This window comes from Enhydra lutris, unplaced genomic scaffold (assembly GCF_002288905.1).
Source record: "Enhydra lutris kenyoni isolate GAN:26980312 unplaced genomic scaffold, ASM228890v2 scaffoldscaffold27, whole genome shotgun sequence".
Taxonomy (NCBI): Eukaryota; Metazoa; Chordata; class Mammalia; order Carnivora; family Mustelidae; genus Enhydra; species Enhydra lutris.
This window is the reverse complement of record NW_019154111.1, coordinates 5288714-5306852: the sequence shown is the minus strand read 5'-3', so window position 1 is coordinate 5306852 and position 18139 is coordinate 5288714. Positions and strand designations below refer to the sequence as shown.

General features: G+C 42.7%; 1 protein-coding gene across 1 annotated transcript in view; it reads right to left on the bottom strand.

Moving 5' to 3' along the window:
• Window positions 1-18139, bottom strand: part of LOC111151898 (SVOP like) — a 64321-nt gene that overhangs the window by 19266 nt on the left and 26916 nt on the right. The window contains exons 9-13 of the mRNA XM_022510115.1: window positions 15223-15296; window positions 11674-11891; window positions 10739-10850; window positions 9925-10006; window positions 2318-2407 (exon numbers count right to left, since the gene is read on the bottom strand). Coding sequence (XP_022365823.1) covers window positions 2318-2407; window positions 9925-10006; window positions 10739-10850; window positions 11674-11891; window positions 15223-15296 — 576 coding nt within the window. The remainder of the gene's footprint in view (window positions 1-2317; window positions 2408-9924; window positions 10007-10738; window positions 10851-11673; window positions 11892-15222; window positions 15297-18139) is intronic.

Sequence of the window (18139 nt, the reverse complement as noted above, 5' to 3'; positions counted from 1 at the left end):
TGTGTGTGTGTGTGTGTGTGTGTGTGTGTGTGTGTGTGTGTGTGTGTGTGGTGTGTGTGTGTGTGTGTGTGTGTGTGTGTGTGTGTGTTTTCCAACTGCCAAACTGTATGTAGATTTGCAGGCAAGTACTTTGAAGTCAACTTGTTAAACGGGTCATCATAAGAAGTTCCTAAATAAAGGGCAAAAAGAGGAGGAGGAGGAGGAGGAGGAGGAAGGGGAAGAAGGTTGAGAAGGGAAGGAGGAAGAGGAAGAATTAAGTGAAAGTAAAGCTTCTCTCCCACTTGTTATTCTCCCTGTGGATGGCCTGGCCTGAAGGCAGTCCACAGGCCAGTCTCAGCAGGTTTGCTCTGAGTACTTGTTGGAACGACCCTGGCGGTCCCATACTCAGCCTCAGTCTCTGGGTAGAATCCTGCAGTCTTCTCATTATCAAGTTACACCTGGTAATTCTGATACGCGCTCAAATTGGAGAAGCCCATCCAAGGGAAGGCGGAGGGACGGATTATCAGCTCCCGAGAGTGACGCCAAGGCCTTCCTCTCTGCCTGGAGCAGCTCACCCCACCCCAAACCCAAGCAGATATCCTAGGAGCGAACAGATCTGGGATTCTGACCTCCCATCCAAACCCATCAAGAAAGCAAAACATCCCAATTGCACTGTGTTCAAAATACTGGATTTAAAAAATGTATTTTTGTTATTGAGAGATATTTGAAACATTTAGCATTTGGCCTTCATTATTAGTGATCATTGCTATTAGGTAACATTTATTCAGTGTTTACTATGTGACCAAAGTTGGGCTAAGTGTTTTCCATGTATTAATACTCAGAACAAACCTATGTGGTGGGTGCTGTTTTGATCTTTATCTTACAGATGAAGGGACATTGAGAGAGGAGCGATTTAACTGTAGAAGGTTGCAACTCCCTGGCCATAGGAGGCTAAAGTAGGTCAGAGCCTATGGACCCAGAAGACCTAGACACAGTTGGTGATCTTGCCCGATCCACAAAGCCACAAAAAGTTGTGTGGCCTCTAGGGAAAATACCCACGAAGACCCAAAAGACAGGTTTCAAGTGGCTGAAAAACAGAGAGATGCAATTTCTACTTAAAGCTCAGAAAATAAGCTAGACCAGAGCTGAGTCATCCAGAAACAGGATTCATATCTTACTTCTGCTTTTACCACTGCGTTTTTTTCTGAAAATGGTGAAAGCAGTACAAAAAAAAACAAAAACAAAAACAACTTTGAAAATCACTAGACAAAAGCTGCCCTCGTTTTTCCTTAAGGTGAGGGGGAAAACATTCCCCAAATAGTTAAAAACAAATGAATAACAGCCTAGTGGGGGCAAAATGTGTTAAGTTATAGGAAATGCACATGACAGTCTGTCTGCTCGGCCCACAAAACCTTCCTTTGAAAACTGCATTTCCCCAGCTGCATTTGCAGATAACCTTGACCCCTGGCCACAGCTGATTGAGCTCGAGTATGAACATCTGACCAGACCTGGCTATTGACCGTCCCTTTTCTGGGAGGAAGAAAGAGTACCACCATGTCTTCTGGTGGTTGGATCTAAGGATCCACGTTTCGTATTCCTGGGATGGCCAAGTACACAGGCAAGCATAGCACACTGGCCTTCAGGGAGAGGTTCGTAAATCTGGAATTCTCGGAAAGGTGAAGGAGTGACCACGGACCCAGACAGACATGAGGAAGAAAGGGCCTGGGTCCCTATCACCTCCACTGCTTGGACCAGAACCTCCCATGGCAGCCAGCTCAGGTGGATTTCCATTTCTGTGGTCAAAAGAGAAGGACCAGTGCAGGCAGAGTTCAGCCCTTTGAGAAAACATGACCACCCTGATCACCCTATCTGCCTCTGTTTCCCTCCAGAAACAAGGGTCCATCCATGAGTCCAGGCCACCTCTGGATTTTATCCTAGGACCTGGTTTCCCCTAGCATTAGACGGCCCCTCCCTGCCTTTCCATGCTGTGCTTCTTGATTGTAACCCTGGACAGGGTCAGGTTCAAACCCACTCATATTCAATTGCTCAAGCTTCTCATGTCCTCCATTTCTTTTCCATCCTCCTGCAACAATGCCCAACAAAATCCAAATCGTGCACGCAATGACATACATGCTACTGACCAACTACAAGGCTGGAAACATTTACTTAGCCTCTTTCCCTACCCAAATTCACCCAACAATGGGAAAACAACCTCTCAAGAATACTCGTGATGTCAACAGAAATTCCCTGCTTAAACCTTTCACTTGAAAGAACCCGGTGTCCCGCTTTTCCCATCTCCTTTAGACTTATCCCCGCTACAGAGACTCCTGGGCTGTACCTGGGATATAAATGGTGCCACCATTGCTCCAATCCGACATAGGGAGCCACTGGTCCCCATCCCCAAAGCGCGCATCATCGTGGGGTAGACCTGGAGGGAGGAGCATAGGAAGCATCTGTTAGCTTGGGCTCCTGCTTTCCCGAGTCCCCTGCCCTTCCTCCCCCAGCCAGGCTTCCGTATATAGCAAATACCAGCTGTTCTCTACAGGTGTGTAGGCTATGAAATATAGGACATTCGTGTTCTCAGGCACCACAACCCTGAATTTTTAAGTATCAGAAAAATAAACACTTAGAAATGAGCCTTTAAATGACCAAATTCCAATATGTTTTCTTTAATTTTTTCTTTTTACAGATTTTATTTATTTACTTGACAGAGATCACAAGTAGGCAGAGAGGCAGGCAGAGAGAGAGGGGGGGAAGCAAGCTCCCTGCAGAGCAGAGAGCCCGATGCGGGGCTCCATCCCTTAACCCTGGGACCATGACTTAGCCCAAAGCAGAGGCTTTAACCCACTGAGCCACCCAGGCACCCCTGCGAAATGTGTTTAATTGAATATTCCAAGTATAATTTCAAACAGTTAAGCTCTGGAATCAAACAGAAGACTTCCACTTTAGAGCTATAAATGTATAAAGTAGTCCTACTGAAAGTAAAGAAAGTCCTCCTGCAGGGGCACCTGGGTGGCTCAGTCGGTTAAACATCTGCCTTCTGCTCAGGTCATGATCCGGGGGTCCTGGGATCGAGTCCCGTATCGGGCTCCTTGCTCAGCGGGAAGTCTGCTTCTCCCTCTGCCTGTTGCTCCTTCTGTTTGTGCTCTCTCTCTGACAAATAAAATCTTCAAATAAACAAACAAACATAAATAAATAAAATGGAATTTTATGGCATAATCTACCTTTTAAAAAAGATTTTATTCAAAAGAGAGAGAGAGACAGCATGAGCTGGGGGCTGGTGGACAGAGAGAGAGGGAGAAGCAGGCTCCCTGCTGAGCAGGGAGATGGACATGGGGGCTGGGATCCCAGGATCCTGAGATCATGACCTGAGCCAAAGGCAGACACTTAACTCAATGAGCCACCCAGGTGCCCCCATAATCTACTTTCTAAGTACAACTTTCTTACACTTATTATAAGACTTCTTTGATCTGTACTTCCTTAATTCTAAATGCTTCTAGGAACTGGCAGAAGTTTAATAAGTAAGCAAATAGTACTTAACAATTTATAGGGAGAATGCTTTATGAAAGTATGGTTTTTCAAAACTCGAGAATTCTCTTAAAGCTCTACAATACCCATAATTTTTAATCCATTCACTAAAGCAAAGCACATTGCCTCTTTACTTGGTCACATTTTATTAAGCACCATTTGTCCAGTGTAAAGTCAAGAAGCTGTCTGGCCTCAGCGGACATTGTTATATTTTTATAAGAAGGTCTGGGAGTGGAATGCCTTTTTCGGGAGTTTTTTTTTTCTTTTTCTGGAAAATGAGACTGCTGGCTATAATTGAGAACAATGGATTCAGACACATAGTGGTGATATCAGAGCAAAGAAAGTAAGTCCTCTGAGTGGAGTAATAGAAGACAATCATCTTTAGGTACACGCCTTTGATTTTTTTTAGACAATTAGTATCAAAAAATTTACTTAGAAATGACATTTTAAATGAATTTATTCCAAAATATGTTAAGTTGGATATTTCAAATGTAACTTCAGAAGCATATTGGATTACACAGATCAACTATGTCAATTCCTATTTTTATCACTATGGGGAGAAAAGAATATTTTTCTCTGTGGCTTTAATGATTTGCACAGACCCTATCTGTAAGCTGAACAGATTTCTGTTTCCTGAGATGAAAACAAATGCAGCCTCCCCCTCCTGCGCTCTGCTGGGATTGCCCTCCTTGGGCAAGTGTGCCTCTGGCCCAGCGCAGTGGGACCCTTCCAGAGAGACCAGTGGAAACCACCACCCACACATCTCCTGACCAGGGAGTTCTGCGGGGCTTCAGTTCTAGTGGAAATAGCCCCAGGTCTCATCTGACAGGCAGATTGGAGCACACCCAGTTAAAACCCACCACGTCCTGGTCAAGGACCAAACACTGCCCACTGTAGGCATGGAGCCTCTGCAGGCGACTGGCCTGAGGGACAGAGTAGTCAGAACACAGCAGCAGAGTGCACGCAGCACACACCAGAGACACTCGCTGAAGCCCCAAGCCCTGGATACCATAGAACCACTTCTTCATAAAGCCATTACTCTCAGGAGTAGGAAACCCAACAGGCTCATCTAACACAGAAGACGGAGAGTGCTAAGATGGAGGAATTCCTCCCAAATGAAACAAGTTAAGCTCAGGGCCACAAATCTAAGTGGAACAGAGATAAGTGACATGCCTGATGGAGAATTTGAAGCAACAATTTGTAAGGATACTTGCTGGGCTTTAGAAAAGAATGGAAGACTTCAGGGAGCCCCTTACCACAGGGATGAAAGAGTTGAAGAATCAGTCAGAAATAAAAAATGTTATAACTGATAATAGAAACAGACCGAATGCACTGAGGGCTGGAGAAGCAGAGGAATGAGTAAGTGACACAGAAGATGAAAGAGAAAACAATGAAGCTGAACAAAAGAGAAAAGGAAGGGATGCCTGGGTGGCTCAGTCAGTTAAGTGGCTGCCTTCAGCTCAGGTCATGATCGCAGGGTCCTGGGATCGAGTCCCACGTCAGGCTCCCTGCTCAGCAAGGGAGCCTGCTTCTCCCTCTCCCTCTGCCTGCTGCTCTGCCTACTTGTGGTCTCTCTCCATCTCTCTAATAAATAAATAAATCTTCAAAAAAAAAAAAAAAAGAGAGAGAGAGAGAAAGAAGAATTATGGATGAGAACAGACTTAGGAAACTCAGTGACTCCATCAAATGTAGTTACATCAATGTCCTATGAGTCCCAGAAGAGGAAGAGAAAGAAGGGGGGTGGTGTGTGTGTGAAAATTTACTTCAGGAATTAATCGCTGAAAGCTTCCCAAATCTCAGGAAGGAAATAGGCATCCGGATCCAGGAGGCACAGAGAACTCCCATCAAAATCAAGAGCAGGCCAATACTAAGGCATATTGTAGTTAAATTTGCAAATACAGAGATCAAGGAAAAATCCTAAAAGCAGCAACACGAAAGAAGTCCCTAACTTACAAGGGAAAACCCATAAATCTAGCTGCAGATTGCTCCACAGAAACTTGGCAGACCAGAAGAGAGTGGCATGATATGTTCAAAGTGCTGAGTGGGAAAAATCTGCAGCCTAGAATATTCTCCATCTAGCACGGCTATCATTCAGAATAGAAAGAGAGAGAAAGCGTTTCCCAAACAAACAAAAACTGAAGAAGTTCATGACCACTAAGCCAGTCCTGCAAGCAATACTGAAAGGGACTCTGAGTGGAGAGACCAAAAGCAACAAGGAAAGGAACAGAAAAACTGCAGATGCAAACACAAAACAATAAAATGGCACTAAACATGTATCAAAAATTACCCTGAATGTAAATGGACTAAATGTTCCAGTCAAGAGACACAAGGTGTCAGAATGGATACGAAAACAAGAGCCATCTATATGTGCCCATAAAAGACATATGTTAGACCTAAAGACACCTACAGATTGAAAGTGAGGGATGGAGAAACATTTATCATGCAAATGAGTGTCAACAAGAAGGTTGGAGTAACAATAAGTCAGACAAACTAGATTTTAAACCAAAGACTGTAATGAGAGATGAAGGGCATTCTGTCATAATAAAGAGATCTAACCAACAAGAAGATCTAACAATTGCAAATATTTATGCACCCAAAGTGGGAACACCCAAATATATAAAACAATTACAAACAAAGGAGCTCACTGATGATAATGTGGCAACAGCAGGGGATGTTAACACCCTACTTACATCAAAGGACACAGCATCTAAGAAGAAAATCAACAAGGAAACAATGGCTTTGAATGACACACTGGACCAGATGGACTTAACAGATACATTCAGAACATTCCATCCTAAAGCAGAATACACACTTTTTTTCAAATGCACAAAGAATCTTCTCCAGAATAGATCACATTCTACGTCACAGTCAGGCCTCAACAAGTACAAAAAGATTGAGACCATACCATGCATATTTTCTGATCCCAACTCTTTGAAACTTGAAGTCAACCACAGAAAAAATTTGGAAATACCATGAATATGTGGAGGTTAAACAACATGCTAGTAAACAATGAATGGGTCAAACAGGAAATCAAAGAAGTAATTAAAAAATACATGGAAACAAATGAAAATGAAAACACAATGGCCAAAACCTTTGGGATGCAGCAAAAGTGATCCTAAGAGGGAAGTACACAGCAGTACAGACCCACCTCAAGCAGTAAGAAAAATCTCAAGTAAACAACCTAACCTTATCCCTAAAGGAGCTAGAAAAAGAAAAATGAGGCAAGCAGAAGGAAGGAAATAATAAAGATAAGAGCAGAAATAAATGATAAACTAGAAAAAAATAGAACAGATCAATGAAACCAGCAGCTGGTTCTTTGAAAAACAAAATTGATATAACCCTAGAGCCAGACTTATCAGAAAGAAAAGACCCAAATAAATAAAATCACAAATGAGAAAGAAGTAACAACCAACATCACAGAAGTATAAACAATTACAAGAGAATATCATGAAAAACTCTATGTCAACAAATTGGACAACCTAGAAGAAATGGATCAATTCCTAGAAACATAAAAACTACGAAAACCAAACAGGAAGAAACAGAAAACTTTAACAGGCCAATAGTCAGCAAATAAATTGAATAAGTAATTGACTATCACCCAACAAGGCAAAGTCCAGGCCAGATGGCTTCACAGGTGAATTCTACCAACACTTAAAAAAGAGTTAAGGGGTGCCTAGGTGGCTCAGTGGGTTAAGCCTCTGCCTTCAGCTCAAGTCATGATCCCAGAGTCCTGGGATCCAGCCCCGAATTGCACTGGGCTCTCTGCTCAGCAGGGAGCCTGCTTCCCTCTCTCTCTCTGCTTGCCTCTCTGCCTACTTGTGATCTCTGTCAAGTAAATAAATAAAATATTTTAAAAATAAATAAATAAATAGATAATAAAGAAGAGTTAATACCCATTCTTCTCAAACTATTCCAAAAAAAGCAATAGAAGGAAAACTTCCAAATTCATTCCATAAGGCCAGCATTATCCTGATAACAAAAGCAGATAAAGACTCCACTAAATAACAAAACTACAGGCCAATATCCCTGCTGAACATGGGTGCAAAAATTCTCAATAATGTACTAGCAAATGGAATCCAACAGTACATTAAAAGAACCATCCACCACAATCAAGTAGGATTTATTCCTGGGCTGCAAGGGTGGTTCAGCAATTGCCCATCAGTCAGAAGGATACACACATCATATTAACAGAAGAATAAGAACCACATAATCTTTCAACATCTATTCATGATAAAAACCCTCAACAAAGCAGGGTTAGTGGGAACATACCTCAATATAATAAAGGCCATATATGAAAAACCCATGGCTAGTATCATTCTCAATGAAGACAACTGAGAGTGTTTCCTCTATAATCAGGAAAAAGACAGGAATATTCCCTCTCACCACTATTATTTAACACAGTACTGGAAGTCCTAGCCTCAGCAATCAGACAACAAAAGGAAATAAAAGACATCCAAATGGGCAAGGAAGAAGTCAAACTTTCACTATTTGCAGATGACACAATAGTCTTTATAAAAAACCCAAAATACTCCACTTAAAAATTGCTGGAACTGATACACAATTTCATAAAGTGGTAGGATTAAAAAAAATCTGTTGCATTTCTATACACCAATAATGAAGCAGCAGAAAGAGAAATCAAGAAATTGACCCCATTTCCAATTGTGCCAAAAAGCATTAGATACCTAGTAATAAACCTAACCAAAGAGATGAAAGACCTGTACTCTGAAAACTATAAAACGCTGGTCAACAAAATTGAAGATGACACAGAGAAATGGAAAAATATTCCATGCTCATGGAGTGGAAGAACTCCATGTTCTCCATTAGTATTGTTAAAATGCCTATATTACCCAAAGCAATCTACACATTTAATGCAATCCTTATCAAAATACCACTGGTATTTTTCACAGAGCTAGATGAAATAATCCTAAAATTTGTATGGAACCACAAAAGATCCTAAGTCGCCAAAGCAATCTTGAAAAAGAAAAGCAAACCTGGAGGCATCCCAATTCTGGACTTCAAGCTCTATTACAAAGCTGTAGTGCTCAAGATAGTATGGTCCTGGCACCAAAAAAAAAGACACATAGATCAAAGGAACAGAATAGAGAGCCCGGAAATGAACCCACAACTGTATGATCAATTAATCCCTGACAAAGCAGGAGGGAATATACAATGGAATAAAAGATCATCTCTTCCACAAATGGTGTTGGGAAAACTGGACAGCGACATGCAGAAGAACGAAAATGGGACCGCTTTCTTACACCATACACAAAAATAAATTCACAATGGGTGCAAGCCTTAAATGTGAGACAGAAAACGATTAAGATACTAGAGAACACAAGCAGTCACTTCTCTGATATCAACTTCTTACTAAATAGGTCTCCTAAAGCCAGGGAAACAAAAGCAAAAATAAACTATTGGGACTACATCAAAATGCAAAGCTTCTGCACAGCAAAGGAAGCAATCAATCAAACTAAAAGGCAGTCTTCAGAATGGGAGAAGAGGGGTGCCTGGGTGGCTCAGTGGGTTAAAGCCTCTGCCTTCGGCTCAGGTCATGGTCCTGGGGTCCTGGGATCGAACCCCGCATCGGGCTCTCTGCTCGGCGGGGAGCCTGCTTCCCTCTCTCTCTCTCTCTCTCTCTCTCTCTCTCTGCTTGCCTCTCTGCCTACCTGTGATCTCTGTCAAATAAATAAATAAAATCTTTAAAAAAAAAAGTAACATTAAAGAATGGGAGAAGATACTTGCTAATGATATACCTGATAAAGAGTTAGTAATCCAAAAGATATGAAGAATTTATGAAACTCAACACCCAAACCAAAATAATCCAGTTAAAAAATGGGCAGAAGAATAGACATTTTTCCAAAGACCTACAGTTGGCCAACAGATACATGAAAAGATGCTCAACGACATTCATGAGTGAAACTCAAATCATAACCACAATGAGATCCCCACCGCACACCTGTCAAAATGTCTAAAATTAACAACACAGGAAACAACAGGTGTTGGGGAGGATGTGGGGAAAGAGGAACCCTCCTACACTGTTGGTGGGAAGGCACACTGATACAGCCATTCTGGAAAACAGTATGGAGGTTCCTCAAAAAGTTAAAAAGAGAGCTACCCTATGACCCAGCAATTGCTCTACTAGATATTAACCCAAAGATACAAAAATACTAATTTGAAGGGGCACCTGCATCCCAATGTTTATAGCAGCCATGTCCATAATAGCCAAACAATGGAAAGAGCCCAAATGTCCAGCACCTGATGAATAAAGAAGATGTGGTCTGGATCTACAATGGACTATTACTCAGCCAACAAGAAGAATGCAATCTTGACATGGATGGAGCTATAAAGAAAATTACGCTCGGTGAAATCAAAGTAGCTTGCCTTGCATGTCTTGGGAGTAACCAACCCACAACTGACCTCAGCAGTGTAAATGTAGATGGTGTTGAAGTTGGCTGCCACCAAAGCCCTCAGCATGAAGAGGAAGCCAATCAGGCCAGCGCTAGGGAACAAGATGCCAGAGAAGTTAGAAAAGGCAGCATGGAGGGCTTTCCATGGCCTTGACAGGTGCTCACATCACACAGCTTAGTATTACAGATGCTAATACACGCCCACAGATAAGGAGGTGCTGCTCCTCTCCTGGCCTGACTGTGGGGTCCTAAAGTAAATGCTGGACCCCAACCTTCAACCCAACTCCCTATCTGTCCTTTCCACCCCCTCAAGTGTGCCGTTCCAGCCTGGGGCCCCAGATGAGCACCCCTTCTGCTACCACCCAATTTGGGAAATGATGTGGTTTGCAGAATGATAGAGATTACAATTGAGGACATTCTAGGATTGCAAATTGAGTGAAACGAATTTTTACCCCACATGTAGGTTACCTGTTTCCCTGAGCCGTCATAACAATGGTCCAGATAATTTGGAAAACAACTAGAGTCCTGAGGTTCCACGAAGGTTGGCATAAAGACCCTAATATCTCAGTGGGCGGAATGACTGCGCCTGCACTCGCGCCTGTACCCTGGGAGTGCAGAGGCGGGGCCGGGTCAGTAGAAGAGGGAAGGGGGAGTGGTGGTTACCAGGGAAGACCATTCCTGTCAAACCAGGAGGAGCGCATTCACTACTCCCCAGGTCAAAGGGGTTTGCCCTGATGCCCACTGAACGCTATGGGTCAGGAAACCACAACTTAAACCCACCACACAAACCTAGATTATTTTCAAGCAATCAGAGAGAAAAATACCTGGATGTGCAAATATTGAGGAGAAGGAAGAATAAGGCTGTGCATCCCATGGTGACAGAAAGGCTCAGCCGTCTTCCCAGGAAATTAACGCCCAGGATATTGAGAGGATTCACTAAAAAACAAATGACAATTTCTGAAACCTCGAAAGCAAGTGGCATTTACCAAGGATTCCCCGTTGTCATTTCAGAAAGAGGCAACTTCATCCAGACCTCATGTGTGTTCCAACCCAAATCCAGTCCCATGGTCATCCATCTCCTGACTCCTTAGCCAGGCTTTTCCTCATGGATCCAAGAAGGACGAGCACTGGTGTGTGCAGAAAGGGTACTTTCTGCCCAAGATGCTTCTTAGAACATGCGGGTCTATCATTAATTGCAAACCTTCTAGATCTGTATTTTAAATGATTTATACTGTTTGCCATCAAATTCATGGCACCACTGATTTTTTTTTTAGCATTTTTTAAAATTTATTTTCAGCATAACAGTATTCATTATTTTCGCACCACACCCAGTGCTCCATGCAATCCGTGCCCTCTCTAATACCCACCACCTGGTTCCCCCCACCTCCCATCCCCCCACCTCTTCAAACCCTTCAGATTGTTTTTCAGAGTCCATAGTCTCTCATGGTTCACCTCCCCTTCCAATTATTTTTAAGTACTATTATTTTATGTCCACTAAAATGCTAACAAGCTGCAAACGAAATTTCAGGAGCCACTCTAAGACACAACTCAATTTCAGAGACTTCCAACGTGGTGGTGCGGGGATGGGGGGGATGCAGCTTAGAACTGATAGGATACAGTAATTCAAAGCTCTATCCTGCACACTTCTCCCCACACCGGTCTACACTGGGGACTTGCTCAGCTCTGCCCAGGCAAAAGCCACATCTAGGACAGGGCCCCACCCCAAACAGGGACCCAAAACACTGAGGTCGACATTTACAAGCAATTTCGCCAGCAGTGCTGATAATCATGGTCCTGTAGTCGGAGGGGCCAAACATGTGGCAGTGGCAGGGGCTGTGGCTCTCCTCTGTGTCCGGCAGGGTTACGGCCACCTCGGACTGGGACTCGGACTTGGCCCCCGAGCCACACACCAGGTCGCGCTCCAGCAGCTCGGCGCTGGCCAGGATGACTCCGTAGTAGGCGAAAGAGATTCCCAGCCTGGAAGGGAGAGAAGCGGCTCATTAGAAAAGCCAGCCTGAAGGAGGGGCAGCGCCAGCAGAGGTGGGGAGAAGTGGGGGAAAGGGGAGAGTGGTTGGGTGGGAGGCCCCGGGTGCAGAGGGCGCCAACGGCTGGGCGCACCTATCCTGGGGAGCTGGAGGGAGGTGTGCAGGGGAACCCCGGGTGGGAAAGTGCTTTGCTGGCGCAGCCTGGGGCTGGACCCAGGAGGGCCCCACAGCCAGTGAAGGAAATTTGAAGCGTGGACTTTCTGTCTCTGCTCTAACAAATTAGCATCAACGTGGTTGCTTAAAACAACTCACATTTATTTCCTCCGTTCTGTAGGCCCAAAGTTGTGTGGGTCTCTTGAGGCCTTGGCGGGGCGGGGCGGGTTGGGGGGGGTAGAATCTGCCCCGACCCAGGCACAGCTCAGCTCCTTGGGGCTGGACAATGCATGTCCGTCTCCTTGCTACTGCTGACCTGTTGCTCTCCCTTTCTGCAGGCAGGCTTGCTTCCTCCCTCCTTTCCTCCGGCCCTTCTCCCTTCTTTCCTTCCTTCCCCAGGTCCTTCTGCCCAGGAATCTCTCCGCCCGGCCTCACCTCGCGCTTTCTCTTCTGCTCTGTCTCTGTTTCCAGCTGGAGAAACCTCTCTACTTTGAAAGACTCAAGTGACTGGATTGGGCCCACCTGTTTAGTCCCACATACGCTCCCTATTTTAAGGCGGGTAACCTTAATTACATCTGTGCGGTCCCTTTACACCAGCACCCCAAATTAGCGTGTGATTAAATCAACAGGAGTTGGTAATCTGGGGGGGTGGGGGTGGGGGGTAGTAATCTTTTTTTTTTTAAAGATTTTATTTATTTATCCGACAGACAGAGATCACAAGTAGGCAGAGATGCAGGCAGAGAGAGAGAGAGGAAGCCTTCTTCTCCACACTGAGCAGAGAGCCTGATGCGGGGCTCAATCTCAGGACCCTGAGATCATGACCTGAGCCGAAGGCAGAGGCTTCAACCCACTGAGCCACCCAGGCGCCCTGGTAGTAATCTTTAGAATTCTGCCTGACCCAAAGCTGTCTCTAGCCGGCCATGAGCAGCCCTGGGAGTTTTTCCCTTTATATCTACTTCTTGTCTTTTTTCTGTCTATTGTTTAGTAAATATTTGTGTTGAGATAAAATTATAATAACATACAGAAAATTTCATGTGTCAAAGTCAAGGAAAGAAATATCAGCCCCCCAGAAACGCCCCTGGAGCCCCTCTCAGGTTCATAGAAGTGGTTTGGAAAGTCAGCTGTACACCGCATATACAGGGACAGCCGGGGAAATCGCCAGTGCTGCGGGCATCAGCTGAAGATAGTGAGATGGTTGTTTCTCTGTTAATTACAGGAGTGGAATCATCTAAGAAAATGTCCTCAAGCAGCTGAGACTCTCAAAGAAGTATCTGGGGATGAAAGGTCACGGAGCCTGGGCTTGCTTCAAAGTAGGCCCTGGAAAACAGAGCCAAGGCAACCAGGAGTAACTACCAGTGACCGTCAGTTATGGGGGACGGATCAGTCGGAGGTCATCATAGTATCCTCTACTTCAGGGTGCGTTTGAAAATTTTCATAACAAAGTATCCAAAAAAAAAAAATCCTAGTAGTTATAATACTTCCTCTTGTTATTAAAATAGCTTTAGTTTGGGGCACCTGGGTGGCTCAGTCACCTCAGCATCTGCCTTCGGCTCAGGTCATGATCTCGGTCCTGGGATCCAGCCCAACATCAAGCTCTCTGCTCAGCGGGGGGCTGCTGTTCCCCCTCCCACTGCTGCTCCCCCTGCTGTGCTCTCTCTCTCTCAAATAAATAAATAAAATCTTAAAAAAATACAGTAACTCTAGTTCAATTTCCAAATATTGAGAGTATTTTAAGATTTTTATTTATTTATCTGACAGAGACAGAGAGATCACAAGTAGGCAGAGAGGCAAGCAGAGAGAGGCCACCTAGGCGCCCCTAAATATTGAGAGTATTTTAAAAATTAAAGTCTTAAAAGGCAACATACCAGCCTATTAATAATGATTTTATCTGAGAAAGGCAGATAGATACTTTCCTGAATTTAAACACTATAGATTAGTTTTGCCTGCTTTCTATCTTTATATAAATGGAATCACAGAATATGTATCTGTGTCTGGCTTCCTCTGCTCGTTATGATGTTTGTAAGATTCAGCCATATTGAATGTAGATAACTAGTTTCTCTTTCCTGTTATTGTAAAATATTTCATTTTTTTTAAAGTATTTCATTTTTATGAATGTAACACAGCACATCCATTATACTGTGAATGGACATGTGGCTGGTTTAGAGTTTGGGGTTGTTACAAATAAAATAATGCTAAGGACATTCATGCAAATGTATTTTGGTAAACATATGTACACATTTCTGTTGGATATAAAGCTATGAATGGAATTACTGAGCCATACACTATGCATATTTTCAACTGTCATGAATACCTCTGAACCATTTTCCAAAGTGGTTTTACTTTGAACTCCAGTCAGCTGTGCACGAGAGTTCCCGTTACTTAACATTATTCCCAACACTTGCTATAGTTAATCTAATTGGATAGTTAATTGGCATAATTAATTAAATTTTAACCATTCCAGTGGATTTGTAATGGGTCTCGTTGGTTTTAATTTGCATTTCCCTGGTGATTTTAAGGTTGAGCATGTTTTCATACATTTATTTGATACAATTTTTGGTCAAGTGCCAGTTCAAGTCTCCTGCCTATTTTCCTACTGGTTTGGGTATCTTTTCTTGTTGGAAAGAATTATATATATAATTTTATATATATTTATAGTTGTGTATATATATAAAATTTAACTGGGCATGTATTTTAGAAATTTCTTCTCCCAGTTGGTGACCTTACCTTTCAGATTCTTCATGATCTCTCATGGCACAGAGTTCCTAATTTAATGCAGTAGGACTTTGTGTATCTTGTTTAGAAAATCTTTGTGTACTCAAGGTCACGGCTACAGAGAAGTGGGACACAAAGAAAACCACCAGAGTCTATCCCATTGAATTCAATTATTGGTGACTTCAAAGGATCCCTTTCTGTCATGTGGCGAGGAAAAAGGCCAGACTACAAAAGGTTAGAAAGTGAGCTCATATGAAAAATAAAAATCTAGTTGTAGATACTTTCTTTCTCCTTTAAAAAAAAATGGTTTATTTATTGGTTAGTTGGTGGTGGTAGCAGAAAGATAAGACATTGCTGGAGTCAGCCTTGTGGTTTTACTCCCCACTGGCACTGAGTGGATTTACTTAAGTCAGCTCTGTGTTTATTGAAAAGTCATTTTGAAATAATTACATTCTTACCATATGACCCAGATCTGTAATGTGGTCCGTAAATATTTAGTATCCAAGAGGTCTGCAAATCTTCCTCTTTTTTCCTGGGATGGTGAAAAGGGACAGGCAGATTAGGTTTAGTGGCTCACAGACTGGCAAAGCGTTCTCTAGTATTTTAGAGAACAGAAAGTAAGAACAGTGTGGGAATGTAATGGGGCGCCCATGAGTGCACCTCGCCTCGCCCACAGATCACTGCTTCTACTCGTCCATCTCGGCCAGTCAGTCTTTGCATGCTTTTTATTTTCACTGGGCTGCAAGGACCAGCCCATAGAAGTGAAGATTCTAACGCTTTCCCTCCTCCTCTTCTCACCAGTGCTGGTGAGCGGTGGGATGAAGCACAGAAAATACTAGGATATAAGAAAAGCATAACCATAAACCTGTTGGGAGAGTCATTTAAACTTCACATTAAAATGAAAAGCTAGCATTGAAAAAGAGCATGAGAATTGTGTACAAAAAAGAACGGCATACATTTGGAAAGAGGATAGAATGCCCAATTTCTTTTTGTGTCTTTAGGGTCATGAGCAAAACTCTTATCCATAGTCAGTGCTATAGCCAATATTTTGGAGAAAAATAAAGATGAGTTATACATGATTGAGCAGTGATGGATTTTTATTTAAAGTTAGGAACAAAAAAATAAAGCTAAGAACACTGTGCGCGCGCGCGCGTGTGTGTGTGTGTGTAGGGGGTACTCAGTTGAAAACCAACTATTCTTTTCTCACAAATAGACTTGGAATTAAAGCCCCCCTTTAGATAGACCAGGAGTGTGATCCTAGGTGTCCTGGATTTTGTGGTCACAAAAAGCGCTGGGTGACATCACAGGGCTTGGGGCAAGAGGTGGCAGCATGAAAGAAAGAGACTGGGATGCCTGGGTGGCTCAGTAGGTTAAGCCTCTGCCTTTGGTTCAGGTCATGATCTCAGGGTCCTGGGATCAAGTCCTACATCAGGCTCTCTGCTTGGCAGGGAGCCTGCTTCCTCCTCTCTCTCTGCCTGCCTCTCTGCCTACTTGTGATCTCTCTCTGTCAAATAAATAAATAAAATCTTTTTAAAAAAGAAAGAAAGAAAGAAAGAGACTGGATGGAAAAGCCACTATTATCCAGGGGGACTGGCTGGCGATCAAGCTCGGTGGAGCAGAGGTTTGCAATGTCTCAAAGGGGATGCCACCGTGAGATGAGCATTAATGAACGCCTGTTTCAGGCTGCAATGTGAAATAAGCCAGACACAGTACTGCGTAATTCCCCTTATAGGAAATAGAGAATAGGCAAACTCATAGAAACAGCAAGTAGAAGTGTCCAGGGATTGGGTGTGAATAGGAGTGAGGAGTTACTGCCTAAGAGAGTGTCCGTTCAGGATGATGACAAAATTCTGGATGTATTTGATACCACTGAATTGTACACTTCAAAATGATGACACCAGCAATGGAACGATATCCATGCTCATGGATTAGGAGGACAAATATTGTTAAAATGTTTATATTATCCACAGCAATCTATAGATTGAATATAATCCCTACCAAATATCAACATCATTTTTCACAACACAGAGTACTAACCACTATACGATCACGGCCCAACATCATTTTTCAAAGAATTAGACAAATAATCCTAAAATTTGTATGGAACCACAAAAGACCCTGAATAGTCAAAGTGATCTTAAAAAGAACAAAACTGGAGGTATCACAATCCCCGATTTCAAGATATACCACAAAGTTGTAGTAGTCAATACAGTGTGGTGCTGGCAGCACAAAAATGGACAGAGAGATCAACAGAACAGAATAGAGAGCCCAGAAATAAACTCCCAATTATATGCTCAATTAATCTTTGACAAAGGAAGCAAGAATATGCAATGGGAAAAAGTCTTTCAACAAAGGGTGTTGGGGAAATGAACAACCACATGCAAAAGAATGAAACTGGACCACTTTCTTTCAGCATACACAAAAATAAGCTCAAAATGGATTAAAGACCTAAATGTGAGATAGGAAACCATGAAAATCCTAGAAAAGAGCAAAAGCAGTAATTTCTGTGACATCAGCCATAGCAAGATTTTCCTAGATATGTCTCCTAAGATGAGGGAAACAAAAGCAAAAATAAACTACTGGGACTATATCAAAATAAAAAGCTTCTACACAGCAAAGAAACAATCTCCAAAGATGACATCACTACTAGGTATTTACCCAAAGAATATGAAAACACTAGTTTGAAAAGATATAGCACCCCTATGTTTATTGCAGCATTATTCACAACAGCCCAATTATGGATGCAACCCAAGTATCCATCCATAGATGAATGGATAAAGAAGTGTTGGTGTAAATATATGGTGGAGTATTACTCAGCCATAAAAAGAGTGAAATCTTACCATTTGCAACAACATAGATAGAACTAGAGGGTATAATGCTAAGTGAAAAAGTCAGTCAGAGAAAGACAAATACCATATCACTTCACTCAAATGTGGCATTTAAGAAATTAACCCATGGATTTTCAAATGCATGGGGAGTCAGTATCCCTAACCCCTGTGTTGTTCAAGAGTCAACTGTACTCATTTTAAAATCTTGGATTCCTCCCTTTTCTTTTCTGAGATCAGTTTCTTAATTTGACAAATGAAAGTACTATATATTGGCTAATTGGACATAAATATTTTTTTTAAAAGATTTTATTTATTTGACAGATCACAAGTAGACAGAGAGAGAGGGGGAAGCAGGCTCCCCGCAGAGCAGAGAGCCCGACGCGGGGCTCGAACCCAGGAACCCGGGATCATGACCCGAGCCGAAAGCAGAGGCTTTAACCCACTGAGCCACCCAGGCGCCCCTGGACATAAATATTTTAAAAAATTAAAGAATATATATAAATAAAATGCAAAATAATAATAGTATTTGCCTACCTCATAGGGTTTT